The sequence below is a fragment of the Eptesicus fuscus genome, chromosome 7, assembly GCF_027574615.1.
Source record: "Eptesicus fuscus isolate TK198812 chromosome 7, DD_ASM_mEF_20220401, whole genome shotgun sequence".
Lineage (NCBI taxonomy): Eukaryota > Metazoa > Chordata > Mammalia > Chiroptera > Vespertilionidae > Eptesicus > Eptesicus fuscus.
Genome location: NC_072479.1, coordinates 47402151 through 47420591, shown reverse-complemented (window position 1 = coordinate 47420591; position 18441 = coordinate 47402151). Strand labels below are relative to the sequence as shown.

General features: G+C 39.6%; 1 protein-coding gene across 1 annotated transcript in view; it reads right to left on the bottom strand.

The window, feature by feature from the left end:
* Positions 1–10194: 10194 nt before the first annotated feature.
* C7H12orf56 (chromosome 7 C12orf56 homolog) overlaps positions 10195–18441 on the bottom strand; it is a 74823-nt gene continuing 66576 nt past the window's right edge. The window contains exons 10-13 of the mRNA XM_008148744.3: positions 16818–16892; positions 16421–16495; positions 12671–12849; positions 10195–10353 (exon numbers count right to left, since the gene is read on the bottom strand). Of these exons, the coding sequence (XP_008146966.2) occupies positions 10227–10353; positions 12671–12849; positions 16421–16495; positions 16818–16892 (456 nt within the window). The 3' untranslated portion in view covers positions 10195–10226. The remainder of the gene's footprint in view (positions 10354–12670; positions 12850–16420; positions 16496–16817; positions 16893–18441) is intronic.

Below are 18441 nucleotides of genomic sequence, written 5' to 3'. Positions count from 1 at the left end.
AAATATATATATATATATATATATATATATATATATATATATATATATATATGTAAAAGTGCGGGCACAAACCAGCAGTCAGACATTCCCCGACGTGTCCTGGATTGGAGAGGGTGCAGGCCGGACCCAAGGCTCTCCCGCCATGCATGAATTTTGTGCACTGGGCCTCTAGTTAAGTAAATAAAAACATAGATTACATGGCAAAAATTTGAAGGTTGTACTCAAAATAATTTAGCTTATAAACTTAGCTTATTAGAACAGGTGTCCAACTTTAATTATGTTTGTATACCCTAAGTATCCAACTAACTCAGAAGAGATGCTTATTGAATTGAATTGATTTTTCTCTGGGACAGTAAGATCCTTGAAAATCACATGGAACCTGCTAAACCTTCTGACATTGAATACCCCTGACACATATGCCAGGGACAGATGGTGTGATTTTTCCCCCCCTTCTCCCTTTCTTGTCTGTGATGACAAGGTGTCCCAGTGGGGCTTGATAAATATGAAATAATGCTAATCATAGTCATCTTCTGAAGGCATGAGGAACCAAGTTTGCCATAATCCCCTTATCATTTCGACAGACCAATATCAGCAGTTTCAGTTTGCTAATTTGACCCAGTACACACACACATACTTCTCCTACTACTACTTTATGTATTTCTTAGAGAAATATTTCTCAGTCTCCTTAAAATCACTGTTTTATGGCATCTCTTCATTATTAACCCTGAACCATTTCATCATGTTGGCAACTGAATTTGGTCTTCAGACTTGGTAGTAAGGAATCATGTTGTTATGTAGCAACCAATGCGCAATGTTAGCCAAATTATGTCATATAGTTACAAAACTGCTGTTCTGTTTTCCAGATTTTTGGAGTAAATGTAACCCTTTCAGAAGTTTTGCTCCTCCTACGTTAAAATGACCTTATATATTCTCAGATATCAGAGGGTCTTAATTGTGGTGAAATCTTTCACTTTATTTCCTTTCTTTTAGTCTGTGTTTTTAGGCAGTATTTTGAGAGTGTGGGAGTGGGGAGGGGAACCCCTGAGTCACAAAGGAAGATTAGAACATGGCTGAAGGTTGGTTTAACCTCCAATATTGGACCAGAGAAGCTTCAGTCAAAGTCTTTAACTTCTTTGTTTCCTAACTCCTACCCCTAAGGCACAGGACTTTCCTGATCTTAAAACTCCATGCCAGTCCTGGCTTGTAACCAAAGTACATAACCTTACTTTTTTTTTTAATTTAATAAATCTTTATTGTTCAGATTATTACAATTGTTCCTCTTTTTTTCCCCCATAGCTCCCCTCCACCAGGTTCCTACTCCACCCTCTGCCCTTACCTCCCCCCACTGTCCTCATCCATAGGTATACACTTTTTATCCAGTCTCTCCCCACACTCCCCACTCCCCTTTTCCCCCAAGAATTATCAGTCTACTCCCTTATATGCCCCTGATTCTATTATATTCACCAGTTTATTCTGTTCATCAGATTTTTTATTCCCTTGGTTTTTAGATTCACTTGTTGATAGATATATTTGTTGTTCATAATTTTTATCTTTATCTTTTTCTTCTTCCTCCTCTTCTTAAAGAATACCTTTCAGCATTTCATATAATTCTGGTTTGGTGGTGATGAACTCCTTTAGCTTTTTCTTATCTGTGAAGCTCTTTATCTGACCGTTAATTCTGAATGATAGCTTTGCTGGGTAGAGTAATCTTGGTTGTAGTTTCTTGCTATTCATCACTTTGAATATTTCTTGCCACTCCCATCTGGCCTGCATAGTTTCTGTTGAGAAATCAGCTGACAATCATATGGGTGCTCCCTTGTAGGTAACTAACTGTTTTTCTCTTGCTGCTTTTAATATTCTCTCTTTGTCTTTTTTAAAAATATATATATTTTATTGATTTTTTACAGAGAGGAAGGGAGAGGGATAGAGAGTTAGAAACATTGATGAGAAACATCAATCAGCTGCCTCCTGCACACCCCGCACTGGGGATGTGCCCGCAACCAAGGTACATGCCCTTGACCGGAATCGAACCTGGGACCCTTGAGTCCGAAGGCTGATGCTCTATCCACTGAGCCAAACCGGTTAGGGCCAGTCAGGGCTTTATTTTTTTATTTTTTTTTAAATATATTTTATTGATTTTTTACAGAGAGGAAGGTAGAGGGATAGAGAGCAGGAAACATTGATGAGAGAGAAACATCGATCAGCAGCCTCCTGCACACCCCCCACTGGGTACGTGCCTGCAACCAAGGTACATGCCCTTGACCGGAATCGAACCTGGGACCTTTCAGTCCGCAGGCCGATGCTCTATCCACTGAGCCAAACCGGTTTTGGCTCTCTCTTTGTCTTTTGCTCTTGGCATTTTAATTATGATGTGTCTTGGTGTGGTCTTCTTTGGATTCCTTTTGTTTGGGGTTCTGTGTGCTTCCTGGACTTGTAAGTCTATTTCTTTCACCAGGTGGGGGAAGTTTTCGGTCACTATTTCCTCAAATAGGTTTTCAGTATCTTGCTCTCTCTCTTCTTCTGGGACCCCCATAATTCTGATGTTGGTACACTTGAAGTTGTCCCAGAGGCTTCTTACATTATCTTCAACTTTTTGGATTCTTTTTTCTTTTTTCTTTTCTGGTTAAGTGTTTTTTGCTTCTTTGTATTCCAAATCTTTGACTTGGTTCTTGCAATCCTCTAGTCTGCTTTTAGATCTCTGTATAATATTTTTTATTTCAGTCAGTGTATGCTTAATTTCTAGTTGATCCTTTTTCATATCCTCGAGGGTCTCGTTAAATTTATTGGCCTTTTCTAGGAAATTCTTGAAAAACCTTATAACCGTGGTTTTGAACTCTGTATTGAATTGTTTACTTTCCTCCATTTCTTTCATTTGTGACCTGCCTCTTTGTCTCCGCATTTTGGCTGATTCCCTGAGTTGATGGAGTGGCTTTGTGTGCTAGATGTCCTAGCAGGGCCCAGTGGCTCAGCCTCCCCAGTTACCTGAGGTGGACACTCTTGGTGTGCCCCTTTGTGGGCTGTGTGAGCAGTCTTGTTGTAGTTAAGCCTAGATTCTTGTTAGTATCACTGGGGGGAGTTGACCTCCAGGCCAATTGGCTGTGAGGATCAGCTGTGTCTTTGCTGGAAGAGCTTCTGTGCTCAGCTTGGATGGGGCAGAATTTCAGGGTAGAGCAGACAGCCTTGGTTTCCTGTCAGCCCCACACTACGAGGCCCCTGTGTCTCAGTGTCCCACGGCAATGGCTGCATGCACATCTGAGAGAAGGCTGCCCTCGAATTTCACCCACTGCCAGACAGTCCAATTTCTCCCCGAATGAGTCTGGGTACCCAAAGTCTCATCCAGAACTGGATTTCAGCGCAGTTGGGAGGTTTTGTTTCCCTCCCGAACAAGACAGCTAGCCGCGCGCTTGCTGCCCGCCCTCTCCGTGCACCGCGAGTAAGCCAGCCACGTTTTCAGCCACGTGCCCTTTCCGTGCGCGGGTCTCCGCACCTCTGTCCTCCACAGCTCCTCTGGGTCTCAGTGTCCTTTTATCTTTCCTTCTAGTTGTAGAATTTCCACTCAGCCAGCTTTCCGGTGGTTCTGGACGTTGTCTGCTCTGTTTTCCAAGTTGCAGTTTTGAAATTGTTGTGCGAGGCAGCAGTATAGGTGTTTACCTATGCCGCCATCTTGGTTTCTTTTCTCATAACCTTACATTTTATCATCCAAATGAGGACACGTCGAAAAATGAAATGCAGTACTGGGGGGAAAGGCATAAACCACCCAGGGAAACAGTGATGTTAAGACACCATACTTACAACATTTTGAACCCCTTATCCTATAGCAGAACCTATCAAATGAGGGTCTCAATTTCAACTTGAAAGGCTGTGGAGCTTCTTAGCGAATATAAGGTTTTGTTTTCATTTCAATGAAATGCCTGTGGGGTTTTTTTTTGCATTGTTTACATTGATCCATTATTTGTCCTCAAGTGGAAGAACTTTAATTGTCCCTGGCCAAAACGAGAACAGAAGCAGAAGTCACATAGTGAACGTCAGAGATCAGCATGGCCTGTAAATACAGACATGTAGTATTTCTGAAAGAGAAAAGTGAACCGTGATAGCAGAGGGTACTGAACTTAGGAGCATATGTTGTACATTCTACCATAATCGTTTTGCAAGAGGAGGTGCAGTTTCGGCAAAATGTCATGCATGACATTAATGATATTAATTTGCACCTAATTTTATCAACTTTTAAATTATAAATGTGTGTTGATTTCATAAGAGCATAAGGATCTTTCTTACGCCAAGATTTATGTTGGTACATATTAAAGAAGCATGATAAAATATTCTGCAGGAATTTTAAAAGTTTAAGATTAATCAGTGCAGGTTAGAACAAAGTTTAGCTTTTATTCCTTTGTCGTCTTAATACAGCTATGCCCTCTGGTGGTTGTAGTTGCTAACAGAAGTGAAATACTCTATTCCCTTTATAAATGTGTCCTTTCAAAATTCATTTGTAGGTCAGGGTGCAGAAGAAAGAATAATTTCCTTGTAGAAACCATGTTGCAAATAATGGCAGGTATTGCAAGATAGCTCACAGAAACCCATAGTGGTCCTGTGTCCCTTGATCTAAGCCCTCCTTCTCCCTCCTCCACTGTCCTCCTTGCTGCCAAACCAAACAAATCACCATACCTGCAGGCAGTGCCGCCACCACTGCTACTCTGTTGCCATCACCACCAGAAGTGGAAAGAAGAGGGAAGGGGTTAGTGCTTTGAAATCCAGCACCTTTATTTATAGGCACAACTTGTGCCCTGAAACCCCATACCTCTTCTGGGACCTTCAAAGGAGTAGACTACCTAGAAGGAAACTTAAAGGTCCTCTTTGCCTCTCTCAGAATCTTGGGACAAATATTAAGCAAATCTTACTTCCTTTTCCCTTGCCCCGGTCAAAGGCCCTCTTAGTTATCCAGAGTCAAAGTCACCTTCCTAGTAGAGGAAGGCAATAAGAAAGGGAAAAGAGACCAGGAAAAAAAAAGAAAGGGGGCGGGGGGGAGAAAACCCTTTGACCCAACATTTCCATAAACCTACAAGCCACTTTTATCAAATGCCTTATAGCACATTTACTACTGTACTCTCAAATATTCCTACACACAATTGAAAGAGATACTACCAGTGAGTGAGAGTCCAATGGAAATATGTAAACTATGTTTATCAATTATAGGAATGTTAAACTTTTCCCTCTTTACATAGTATCTAGATTATCTAGATTTCGGTAAAATGGAGAAATTCTTCATTTGTCCTATCACACTATCTGTGAATCAATTAGGAACTCTGTAAGTACAGAATGACTACATCAGTTTGATCAGTTCGTTATTAGCTCTTGAGTCAAAGGCTGAAAAAAGTTTACATGACTAAAAATTTTTCTGTCTACCCTTGGGAAGCATATTTTCCATGAAATATTCTTTTGCATTGATAGTGTCAATTAGATCCAACAGCTCTTCATGGTGGTGAGCAGCAGAAATAGTCACATGTCAATTAAATCACCTCATGCTAATGGAAAATAGGATTTTCAATTTAATAACTAAATGAATCTTTTCTTCAATGCTATAGAGATCAAGGGTCTCTGAGTCACCAGATTGGTAAAAAAAAAATTAAATAAATAAGGGCAGTACTTATTAACCTCTAATTTCTCAGCCAGCTTTGGTATTATCTTAATAATCATAATAATGAATACCATTTACTGGTTCCTTACTACACACAAGATACCATACATACTATGTGCATTACCAACCTTTTCATTCAAATCTCTTAACAATAGGTTATATTATCTTTCTATTGATTGAAATTTAGAGATGTTAAGTAACTTCCCAAGGTCCAAAACTAATAATGCAGAGCTGAGATTAAACTCAACCATTTTGGCCTCAAAACACCCATGCTCTTACTCCCTAATACATACATTTGTTTTATTTTTAATGGTAGAGCTGACTACTGTGAGTGAATTTATTCTTAGAGGGGGTGTGGAAAATGGCAATGCTTGCATTGTAAAGGTAATCAGAGTCCAGAATCTTGAACCCAGCCTGAACACTAGCTATATGTGTTTATCTTTTTGGTGATCCTTTGTTATTAATGTGATTTTCATATTCAAAATTTTTCTACAATTAGGTCTCCTTAAAAATAATTATTTTGCCGAAACCGGTTTGGCTCAGTGGATAGAGCGTCGGCCTGCGGACTCAGGGGTCCCAGGTTCGATTCCAGTCAAGGGCATGTGCCTTGGTTGCAGGGCACATCCCCAGTGGCGGGGTGTGCAGGAGGCGGCTGATCGATGTTTCTCTCTCATCGATGTTTCTGGCTCTCTATCCCTCTCTCTTCCTCTCTGTGGAAAAGCAATAAAATATATTTTTTTAAAAAAAATAATTATTTTATGGTTGAGGTCAATCAAATGTATCTGATCAGTAATAGAGATGAATTATTTAGTGACTTTCTTGGTTTTGGCAACAATGCAAAAATACACAGCAGAAAAGAACTGTGACAGGATAACCCTTCAAAGTATTAAATTCTGGGCTTTCTCCCATCTCCCAGACTCTACCAATGAATAAATGTGTGATAAGAAAATCAAGGTGACAAATATTCAACCAAAAGAGCTACTGACTTAGAAAGATTCAGGTACATTCTGACAGAGTTTTTGCTCCCAGAGATAAGATTAAGTAGGTTCTCAGAGCAAATAGAGCTGTGAAAGAGAAGAGATGACATGGACAAAAAAAGCACACTTAGTGATACTGTACATAGAAAACCCTAAAGACTCCATCAAAAAATTATTAGACTTAATAAATGAATTCGGCAATGTAGCAGGATACAATATTAACGCCAAGAAATCTATGGCATTTCTATACACAAATGGTGAACTTGCAGAAAGACAAACTAAAAAAGCAATGCCATTTACCATCGCACCAAAAAAATTAAGATACCTAGGAATAAACTTAACTAAGGAGGTAAAAGACCTATATGCGGAAAACTACAGGACACTGAAAAAAGAGATAGAGGAAGACATAAACAGATAGAAGAACATACCGTGTTCATGGATTGGTAGAATCAATATCATTAAAATGTCCATACTACCCAAAGCAATCTATAGATTCAGTGCACTCCCCATTAAAATACCAACGGCATATTTCACAGACCTAGAACGAACTTTCCAAAAATTCATCTGGAATAATAAAAGACCCCGAATAGCCACAGCAATCCTGAGAAAGAAGAACAAAGTAGATGGGATCTCAATACCAGATATCAAGCTGTATTACAAAGCCACTGTTCTCAAAACAGCCTTGTACTGGCACAGGAACAGACATATAGATCAATGGAATAGAATAGAGAACCCAGAAATTGACCCAAATCACTATGCTCAATTAATATTTGACAAAGGAGGCATGAACATACAATGGAGTCAAGTCAGTCTCTTCAATAAATGGTGTTGGGAAAATTGGACAGATACATGCAAAAAAAAAAAAAAAAGAAAGAAACTAGACCACCAACTTACACCATACACAAAAATAAACTCAAAATGGATAAAGGACTTAAACATACGATGGGAAACCATAAAAATACTAGAGGAAACCATAGGCAGCAAAATCTCAGACATATGCCGAAGCAATTTCTTCACTGATACCACTCCTAAGGCAATGGAAACTAAAGAGAAAATAAACAAATGGGACTACATCAAAATAAGCTTTTGCACAGCAAAAGAAACCATCAACAAAACAAGAAGAAAGCCCAATGTATGGGAGAATATATTTGCCAATGTTATCACCAATAAGGGTTTAATCTCCAACATTTACAGGGAACTCATACAACTTAACAAAAGGAAGATAAACAACCCAATCAAAAAATGGGCAACGGACCTTAATAGACACTTTTCAAAAGAAGACAGAAGGAAGGCCAAGAGACATATGAAAACATGCTCAAAGTCACTAATTATCCAAGAGATGCAAATCAAAACGACAATGAGGTACCATCTCACACCTGTCAGAATGGCTATCATCAACAAGTCAACAAACAACAAGTGCTGGAGAGGATGCAGGGGCGGTGGGGGGGGGGGGAAGAAACCCTCTTGCACTGCTGGTGGGACACTGTGGAGAACACTATGGAGTTTCCTCAAAAAACTAAAAATGGAACTCCCATTTGACCCAGTGATCCCACTTCTAGGAATATATACCAAGAAACTAGAAACACCAATCAGAAAGGATACATGCACCCCTATGTTCATAGCCGCACAATTCACCATAGCTAAGATTTGGAAAAAGCCTAAGTGCCCATCAGCAGATTAGTGGATTAAAAACCTGTGGTACATTTACACAATGGAATACTACGCTGTGGTAAAAAAGAAGGAATTCCTACCATTTGCAACAACATGGATGGAACTGGAGACCATTATGCTAAACGAAATAAGCCAGTCAGAGAGAAATATCACATGATCTCACTCATTTATGGAATATAATGAACAACATAAACTGATGAATAAAAACACATCCAGAGACAGAGAAGCATCGATCAGACCATCAAACCTCAAAGGAAGGTAGAGGAGGGTGGGGGTAAGGAGGAGAGATCAACCAAAGGACCTTGTATGCATGCATATAAGCCTAACCAGTGAACACAGGCAACAGGGGGGTGAGGGCATGAGTGGGGGGGGCATGGGGGGGGGGGGGGAAGGACACATATGTAATACCTTAATCAATAAAGAAATTTTAAAAAAGCACACTTGGGGCAAGAAACCACAATCCCCCTCTAGAGCCTGCATGTCACTAGCCCAGGGCACTGCTTAGAAGCTGAGGCAGAGCTGAGTTGATTCTCTCATTGTTATTCTGTAGCTTCTAACATTCACCAGTAGTCAACCCATTGTCCATCATTTGTCCAGTTTGAAGTGTTGCTTGCCTGTGTCCCAGAATTTTCATATTTTCTGATTAACTATCAATTGGGAATAATCACCTACCCAACAACCCAAGATACTCATAAACACTATTTTGTTGTCCTTTCTGTCCCCAGATTGAAGAGTAGAAGACTTTTAGTCCTTGATGGGTGATGGTGGAGAGGACTTGGACACTCCGTAGGGTGATGTTGGTGATACCAGTTTGGTCTAAAGAAAGCAGGATTATTTGGAATCATTGTGACTGATTGAGCCAGGATGGCAGCAAAATGCATTACTCTGTTAGAGGGTGTCAAGAAGAGTCTGGAGTGTTAAGCAGAGAATACTAGAGCTGGGAGAGAGTTTGGAGAACTTCTATTCCCAGCCTTCCATTTCGCAGAGGAGGCCCGGAAAGGGTACCTGACTTGTTCAAGGTCAGATAGCTGGTTAATGGCTCAGGCTGAACCATAAATAAAATGTCCTGAGTGAGTTTAGTTGTCTCTGCTGCACAGCACAGGCAAATCTGGCTTGGGAGCTCTTTCTTTGGAGGTAGATTTCTCTCTGAAACTCCTTCAGGTCATGCTCAGTTGAATGGAGGGTCCATCTCCTAAGTTCTTAGAAGCGCAAATTCAATAATAGCTCACAATGATTCCAAAGTTTTGTTTTGGATTAAGTTAGTTTATTGCCATAAGATATAGTGAAGATGTTTTTTTAATAGTTGGTAGAGCACAACTGCTTATAGACAATTTCCCTTTCACAGAGACTCTGCCGTCTGCTCATATTCTCACACAGTGGCAAATGCATTTAACTTTGTTGAAGCAAGTCCAAGCTTCTTTCTCCATGATAAATGAGGAACGGATGTTTCTTGTGCCTGCGTTCTTCTGCTCATTCTTCCATGAATACTTATGTCACTAGAATGTTTACAGGTGGAGAATGAGGATGTCATCCTATTGCTCAGCATTTCTCTAATCATCACTTAGTAATTTATACTCCCCACAACCATTTATCTTTGGACATTGCAGTGGCTCCATGCCACCCACCATTATTACTCTAACAAAACTCGTCAGGTTGCACTAGATTCTCCATTTGCTCTCCATGGGCTTCTGTTCTCTTTATAGTATTTAATGTCTTTGGGAACTTTTTAAAGGGAAACACTAGTTTTTAGCACCACTTTATGTATGTCAATGTATCCAAGTTTCTTTTGTGTGACAGATAAAAAATGTTAAAGACTTCTCTTAGGGATTGATGGAACCTTCAAATAAAATCTTCGTTTATGGGACACAGGGATAGCCAGGTACTAAATAAATAAAGAAGTATTTCTCATAAATATTGATTTCCAATGAACATTTTATACTTAATTTTTAACATTTCACACATTGTTTCTGCTCAACCAATTTCAGGACTTCATGAAAAAGTTGAGTGGTCGGCTGGGTAATAGGATAACATAAGGGGAGCCTTTTTTCCAAGGCTGGCATGTGAATAAAGTACCTGCAATCATAAAAAGAAATAAAATAGAGAGCTTTAAAAACAAGAATTTTCACTCTGGTCACATCAGTATGTACACACTCACTGGTCTAGGGGTTATTGAGTGTGGGAGTATCGATCATGAGACTCAGCCAGCATCCTTAACCCTCCAACCTCCCCCCTTTGTGACCCAGAAGATCTCTGATATGTGTGCCTTTCAGCTCATTGAGCACTTTACTTCTGCTAAGAAGTGAACTTCATTAATAATGTACCAGGCATCGAAGCATTCATACGGAAGCCAGGACTGCCCTCACCACAGTGTGAGCTGAGGCCCTGCTTCTTGTTTTCTAAGGCAATATTCAGTGGGGAGTTGAACTAGAAGCCAAAGCTGTGGTGACCACTAAGGCTAAGTTAAAGAGAGGAGAGTAGGATTCTTCCCCATGGCCTCGGTAAAAGTATAGGGCCAGGGGAATAGACAACAGGAACAAAACCTTTAGCCATTTCCTGGGATGGCTTAAAGAATTGGTTCCTAATCCTGGGTGCACATTAGAGTTACCTGGAGGGTTTTTGTTTGTTTGTTTCACTTGTTTTTTAATGTCTATGCCCATACCCCACCTCAAGAAATATTGAATTTCTACATATGAGACCTGGGTATCAGTATTTTTTAATATATATATTTTTAATTGATTTCAGAGAGGAAAGGAGAAGGAGAGAGAGAGAGAAACATCAATGATGAGAGAGAATCATTGATCGGCTGCCTCCTGCATGCCCCCCACTGGGGGTCAAGTCCGCAACCCAGGCATGTTCCCTTAACTGGAATCGAACCTGGGACCCTTTACTCCACAGGCCTATGTTCTATCCACCGAGCCAAACCAGCCAGAGCTATTAGTATTTTTTTAATAGTTACTGTGGTGATTGCAATGCACAGCAAGCTGAAAATCACTAGTTTAAAACAAGGGTCACAAACCTAAATTAAATGCCCACAGGTAACATATTAGGAGTAAGGGTAAGAGTAAGAATACAGGAGACAGTGGCAAAATAAACAGTATGTTATTACCTAAGAGGTCAGCTGCTATTGAACTCTGGCCAACTATTGTCATGGAAAATTATGGCACTATTTTTTGCCAGTACTTCTGATTTTTAAATGTGCAAAAGTAATTTTTAAAAATTGGGTTATGTAATATATGCCACAACACAGATGAACCTTGAAAACATTATGCTAAGTGAAAGAAATCAGGTACAAAAGTTTATATATTGGAAGAGACCATTGATATGCAATGTCCAGAATAGGCAGATCCTATTTTGAGACAGGAAATAGATTTGTGGTTGTCAGGTTCTGTGGGAGGGGATAATAGGGTATGACTGCTTCATGGATACTAGGTTTCTTTGGGGATGATGAAAATGTTCTGCAATTAGATAGTGATTATGGTTGCACAACATTGCAAAGTGTATTAAAAGCCATTAAATTGCATACTTTAAAATGGTGAATTTCATGATATATGAATTTTACCTAAAAAAAAAAAAGTGAGGAAAAAATTGGGTTGTGTGGACCAACTCAGAGCAGGCCAAACAAAACCCTGTTATAGGAGCTAGAATGGAACCTATATTGTAAAACCACATTGAGAAAAAAACAGGAACCACAAATTGGGCTAAATTTTCTTGAAAGCCAATCTAAGGCTGCAGTGTATACCTCCACATCCTTTTATGTCTCCGTGCAAACTGGTGGCAAAGCTGTGCCTACTGCACCCTTTTCATCTAAGCCAGACACAACCTGGTATTTTTCCTTGATAGGTGCTGATGCAGGGCTGTACAGCTAAGTGCACTTGGCTTTGCCAGCCTATAAATAGAAGTAGGAACCCCTGAGGTGCAGAACAAGCTGGCTGATGAAACCAGTGCTTGCTACTACTGCTCTTTCCTACTGCTTTGTTACTGAGAGTAAGAGGGATAAGTGAAACAAAAAACACACTACTAATTGTTTCTTCTTTATCCATTTTTCCCCCATGATTCAGTTGAATTCACAATCCATAATTTTTCACCCCCTTCAGCAGGGTTTGTTACTCTTAATTCTCACAGCCTGTTATAATCATTACAACTTCCGTGAGATGCTGGCTGCAATAGACAATGAGTAAGAAACGGAGAGTTTGATGTTTCACTAGTCTTTTCTGGCCTGGGAATATATTTCAGATGGCAATGGTTCTTAGAGGTCCCCCAAATCCTGCCTTACAACCGATCAAAATGAAATATAAAAAAACAAAAATAGAATTAGTTGGCCGTGTTGCAGTTTTGCGTGAAGATTAGAAACGAATGGATTTTAACTGCAGATTAGATTCAGACTTCTTACCTGAATTCTTCTCTGTGATTATTCCTAATATACTCAGCTAAAGTCTTGCTGTACTGCAGGCAGCTCTTGAGGATGTAAAACTGCTGGTACAGCAGAACTGCTTGGCTGGGACTTAACAGCTGAAATGAAGCCGAGAGCCCCTTCACCACCTGTTTCACAATACTGGCCACAAAAGTAACCTAGACAAGGAAAATGCAGTTACACGTAGGCGGCATGCCACCCGTAGAGCACCTATTTCAGCTGGAGCCTCAACTAGAAATCTAGGCTGAAGTCCACACCATCCTTATGCCAATGCCCTTGCACTATTGCTCACTGAAATGGTACTCAGAGCATAAGACTATAGACCAGTTGGTTTTACCAATGGCCCCCCTACAGGCAGAATCAGAACTAGTAATGACTGTCAAGGACATTTGGCTCCAAAGTGGAGAGAAAGCACTGGGAGCAGAGTGTAAACAGAAGGGGAGCTTGGAAAGGTCTGTGGCCTCCTGCAGTAGGGATGATGGTTTCTATTTTACTGTTAAAAGTAAGTGGCTGTAACTTTCAAAGAAGGTTCTACAAGACAGTGGTTCTCAAAATTTAGTATGCAGAAAAATCACCTAGGCAACTCACTAAACATGCAGAATCCTGGGCTTCACCTCCAGATATTTACCATAAACAATTCTGATGGATTTGTTCCCTGGACCACACATTGAGAAACACGAAGTGAGAACGCAAAGAAATCGGGGCTTGACACAAGCAAGTGATGTTGATGTCACTGTTAGCTGGGGTTTTCATCAAACCCCACTATGTTATCATTTCTTAGGGGGAAATTACAGTGGAAAAAGTAGCAATAGTGTGATTTTATTGGGTTTCTGCTTCTCACACACACAAAAAAGCAAAGCTGTCATTCACAACAGAACCAAATGTTAAAAAAATAACAGTGGATTCTACAAGTGTTATTTTAATTTTTTTGGGGGGGGGAGGGCGGTGGGTTGCATTTTCAAACTACTATCCATAAATGTAGGCTACTATAAAAAACAGAAAGGAAAGATGGTGCCCTTTCAAGCTCCAACCAGCAAGTCACTCTGCACGCCCATTAGGTAGTATCAATAAATGTGTCACCTTTTCTACTGATGTAGCTGCTCGCCCTTTCTAAGTGAGTTTTCCAGATCCATTTGCACGTATTTACTAAATATTGTGTCAGGCAAACACAGATTGAGGTTAGAGAGTCTGGAGCAGTGGGACAAAGCAATGCCCATTTGGGGATTAAATTTTTAACTTCTTCAGCAGTTTGCTTTAGCCAAGTGAGAGAATCAGCCAGAACTGACTGACTGTGCAGGTGTATTCAATGATCCCTACAGTTTTCTTGCTTGTAAATTTTTCTCAAATGATCTATTTCTGCCTGTACTCTTTAGAACTGGGTTAATATGGAGGCTTTCAACAGTGTTATGGTGTTTTGGGGTTTTTTGTTTGTTTTTTTTTTGCTACTCTTCATCCTGACATGTTTTATGGTCACAGACTGGCCTCATACTCAACTCAATTCCTTTTGTGAACCAACCCTAGCGTTTGATAAAGAAACTTTCCTGTTGCTTGGAGTCCTTAGGACCCCAAATTTCACACTTCAATTCAGATGATAGAGTTTGTAGCCACAGCACAGAAAAAGTGTCTTGCATCTTGCACATATGAGCTTCTGTTGCTGTGAATGACTATAACTTTGACACTCCTCAGTGTGGGCCTGAGACTGGTTAGGGTCTGTGTGCTGCTAAAGGAGCCAAGGTGATGGGCTCAATCCCTCTATAAGGCAGTTGGCTGTACTACTGACAAATGTAGCCTCCTCTGGCTCCAGCCAGATTTTTGTCACAGGGATCTGGCATGAGAATCTAGATTCCCTAGGACAGACTTAACATCACTCTAGAACAACAGCTCAAAGCAGGAGCCTACTGATGGTCAGTGGAGGCATGTTTGTATACAGAACGAGAACATATTATCTCATGTCAAATCCTCCATTAGCAATGAAAATTTAGTTTGGACTATTACCTTTTGAAGAGATTTCCAATTAAATGTATGGTGATTGAATGTATACATGCATGACTAAAGGGAAAACTAAGTTTGGGGAGATGAGATTAAGGAATAAAGCCTTTATTAGAATTAATTATATATATATTGTTTTAATCCTCACTCAAGGATATAGTTTTATTGATCTTTTTTTCAGAGAGAGAAAGAAAAGAATCAATGTGAGAGAGAAACATCGATTTGTTGCCTCCCATTTGTGCCCAGCCAGGGATTGAACCCACAACCTAGGTATGTGCCCTAATGGGGAATCAAACCCATCACCTTCTGGTGTATGGGAAGACACTCCAATCAACTGAGCCACCTGGCCAGAGCCAGCAGACATTTTATTGAACGTCTATTACTTGCCTAGCTCAACTCCTACCCTCATGGAGTCGGCTGAGGGAGAATGACGTATCCACCATGATAGCCTAGGTTATTCTGTGGTAACAAGTCTTACAAATTTATCAATGCTTTGCTTAAAACAACAAAGGCTTATTACTTGCTCATACTTTGTGTCCCTACTGGGCGGTAGGGGGTTCTGCTCATTGTAGTTACTCAGGACCACCTGGAATGTTGCCAGTCACCATGCCAGAAGGAAAAAGAATGCAGGGAAGCATGCACTGGCTCCTAAACCTTCTGGCAAGAAGCGACACAGGCTACTTCTGTTCACATTTCATTGGCAAAAGCAGGAGCAGAGACCCACCTAACTTCAGGTGGGGTGGGAAGTACAATCCTGGAATCTTGTGTCTAGAAGCAGAGAGAGCCAGAATATGTATAGGCACTAATGGCTACCATAGGAAAGAAACCAATAATAAACACAAACAATTGTGAAATTCAACAGTGACAAGTCCTGTGGAGGAAAGGAAGAAGGTGACCTGCTGTGTCTACGTGTGCCTGTAATGGAGGAATCTGACTTAAAGGTCAGAGAATCATCCACCCACTCCACTCAGGAAGGGGTACTGAGGCCCGAAGGATAAGTAGGAGTTAACTAGGTGGGGAAGGGAGGGAAAAGCATTTCAGACAGAGGGGTAGTAAAGGTCCTATGATGGAGGTGGTGATCTTAGGGTTGGGCAGTGAGTAAGAGACCCAAATAGCTGCGAGAGTGAGGGATTAGATGAGGCTGTTGGGATTAGATGAGGCTGCATAAAATGCACACCTTGTAAGACATAAAAAGAGTGTAGTCTTTATTCATTAGGTCATTTTGAGAGATTTAAAGCAAGAGATGACATAATCAGATTTTTATTATGAATAGATCCCTCTGACTGTAATATGGTAGAAAGATAGGGACAGACTATGTAGATGTGATTGTAGTGTCAAGGAGAGAGTGACAGTATGGACTAGGCTGGTGGCTGCTGGGACAGAATGCCCAGATATTACAGTCATATTCACCAACTCCTACTTACTATTTAAAATAAATGTTCTTTTTTTTTTTCACTTAATTACACAGCCAGTATTTTCATATTCTGTTTTACACCTATAATCTTAGGATTTTTCATCAAATAAAGATCCCATTTAACATGTTGTTTCAGTACCTTAAACATTCAGCCCCAAGTATAAAACCATTATATTTTAATTAAGTAATAAAATCATCAGACATATATTTTGCTCCTGTTTTACAAACTTGACCACTTATAGAGAAAATGTGTGTTTTATTAATGAAGCACAAGAGCATCTGTTTAATAGCCTTGGGTGGTTTTGTTTTTACTTCTAGATACTTACTATGGGGGGATGACTTTGTAGCAAGGACATCATCCAGCTAATAGCAAACTTGGTTGACCCCAATCCAAGATTTCCCTAAAAGATGCATGGAAATAAACCCAGTTATATTCATGGGTCCAAGTTGTGCCTAAAGGGACACTCATTCTCAAGTACATTTTATCCTTATTTAATCAAATCTTTTAAGTCAGTATTTAAGAAAATAAGCTAGGTGAGTGCTTAAGAGAAAAAGTAATACATTTAAGTTGGCCAATTTTGGAGACCATCTCTAATACAAGCATTTTACAGGTATATTATTAATCATGTGATATATAATCATATAATATACATACATAAATAGTTGTATGATATATACTAATCACAAAATATAACATGTATAATAAATATATATATATTGTACCTGCTGAAAGACAAGAAGTATCTCATATAAAAGTGCTGTAGCTGTATCTGTATATTCCAGGATAAGCTTCTGTAACTAGAATTTTAAATAATAATTAATGGAATATCATTGGCAGAACCAGAAAATGGTCATTTCTCCTAGTTCCTTTTAGGTACTCATAAAAATTTTTCTTAACTTAAAATACAATTAGTGCGGCCAATTTCCCTGTTTCATTTGGTTTAGTCATTCTCAAAAGAGTGGCTCTCGAGAAGACAACACATTTAATAGTGGCTAAGAAAGTGGTTTAGGGAAAGAAGATACAATGGCCCACAGAAAACTAATGCCAAAAAAAATGCACACTTCATTTGCAAAATCATTCAGATCAACAATCCTACTTCTTTTCAAAATAGTAGACATATGCTCCCCAGAGTTCAGATAAGAGACTCTCAGAAATTTAAGCTTATGTGCAACTTGAACTATAAGTCCTTCTGTAGTATGGGTAGATATAGGGCTTAGAGACATACATTTTTTTTTTTCTCAAGAACTCCAAACAGTGTTGAGGCCGTCTTCTAGCCCATAGGCCACTTGGTGCATGAGAACTGTGTGGGCATGCTATAGGCCAACACATTTTTCCTGACATTAGTCTTTGTCAGGAAGAGCTATAGTTTGAAATCACTCCCTCTAATAGACCTTGGAACAAAAATGTATATATGATCTGCTCATGGCCACAGTAATAGCCCAGGTGCAAAAGATCAGCAAGTCCAAAAACAGGAAACTCAGACCTATCTATTCTTCTCACTAGATATTTTGGAAATACCATAGCCAAAGCAGATCAGTCAACCCCAAACCAAACTACTTATTTTCCCTTTCAACCTATTCTTCTTATTGTAATTCTTATCTGACAACCAGGCCAGAATCTAAAAGTCATCTAATCTTCATACTTTATTTCCACATCAACCTATCAATTCAACTTCCCCCAAATGTCTGGAATCTAGTCTCTTTATAACTGTGATCCCTTTTATTTCTTCATTTATTTATTCAATAGATATGCATCAGACTCTGTACTGGGTGTTGGGGATACAATGGAGAGCAACAAAGACATGGTCCCTACCATACGGAATATACAACCTAGTGGGGAACATACATCAATCTAATAAATAAATGCATAGTGACAAACCGAGGTAAGGGCTATAAAAGAAAGATACAGGAAGTTAGGAGAGCTCTAAAAAGAAAGCCTAGTACCATTTGGGGGTCAAGGAAAGCTTCCTTGCGGCCCATATCATCCCTCACCTGGACTACTAACCTAATTTCTAACAGCTCATCCTATCTTTATTCTTTAATCTCTAATCCACTCACTCACTCCACTGTTGAAATGGTATTCTAGATGCTCCATATGTAATCTATAATAATATATTCATGTTATATTTGACTAACCTCTGTTTCTCCAACCAGACTGTAAACTAATGAGGACAGAGACTGTGTCCATTTTGCTTCTTATTTGGACCCTTTGACTAATACACTGTTTAGCTAATTGATTCTCAAATATTTATTGAGTGGATGAGTGAATTTAAGAGTTTTCTAAAACATAATTCTGATTATATGTATAAGAACTATCAAATCATGTCCCATCTTTTCAAAAAATTCT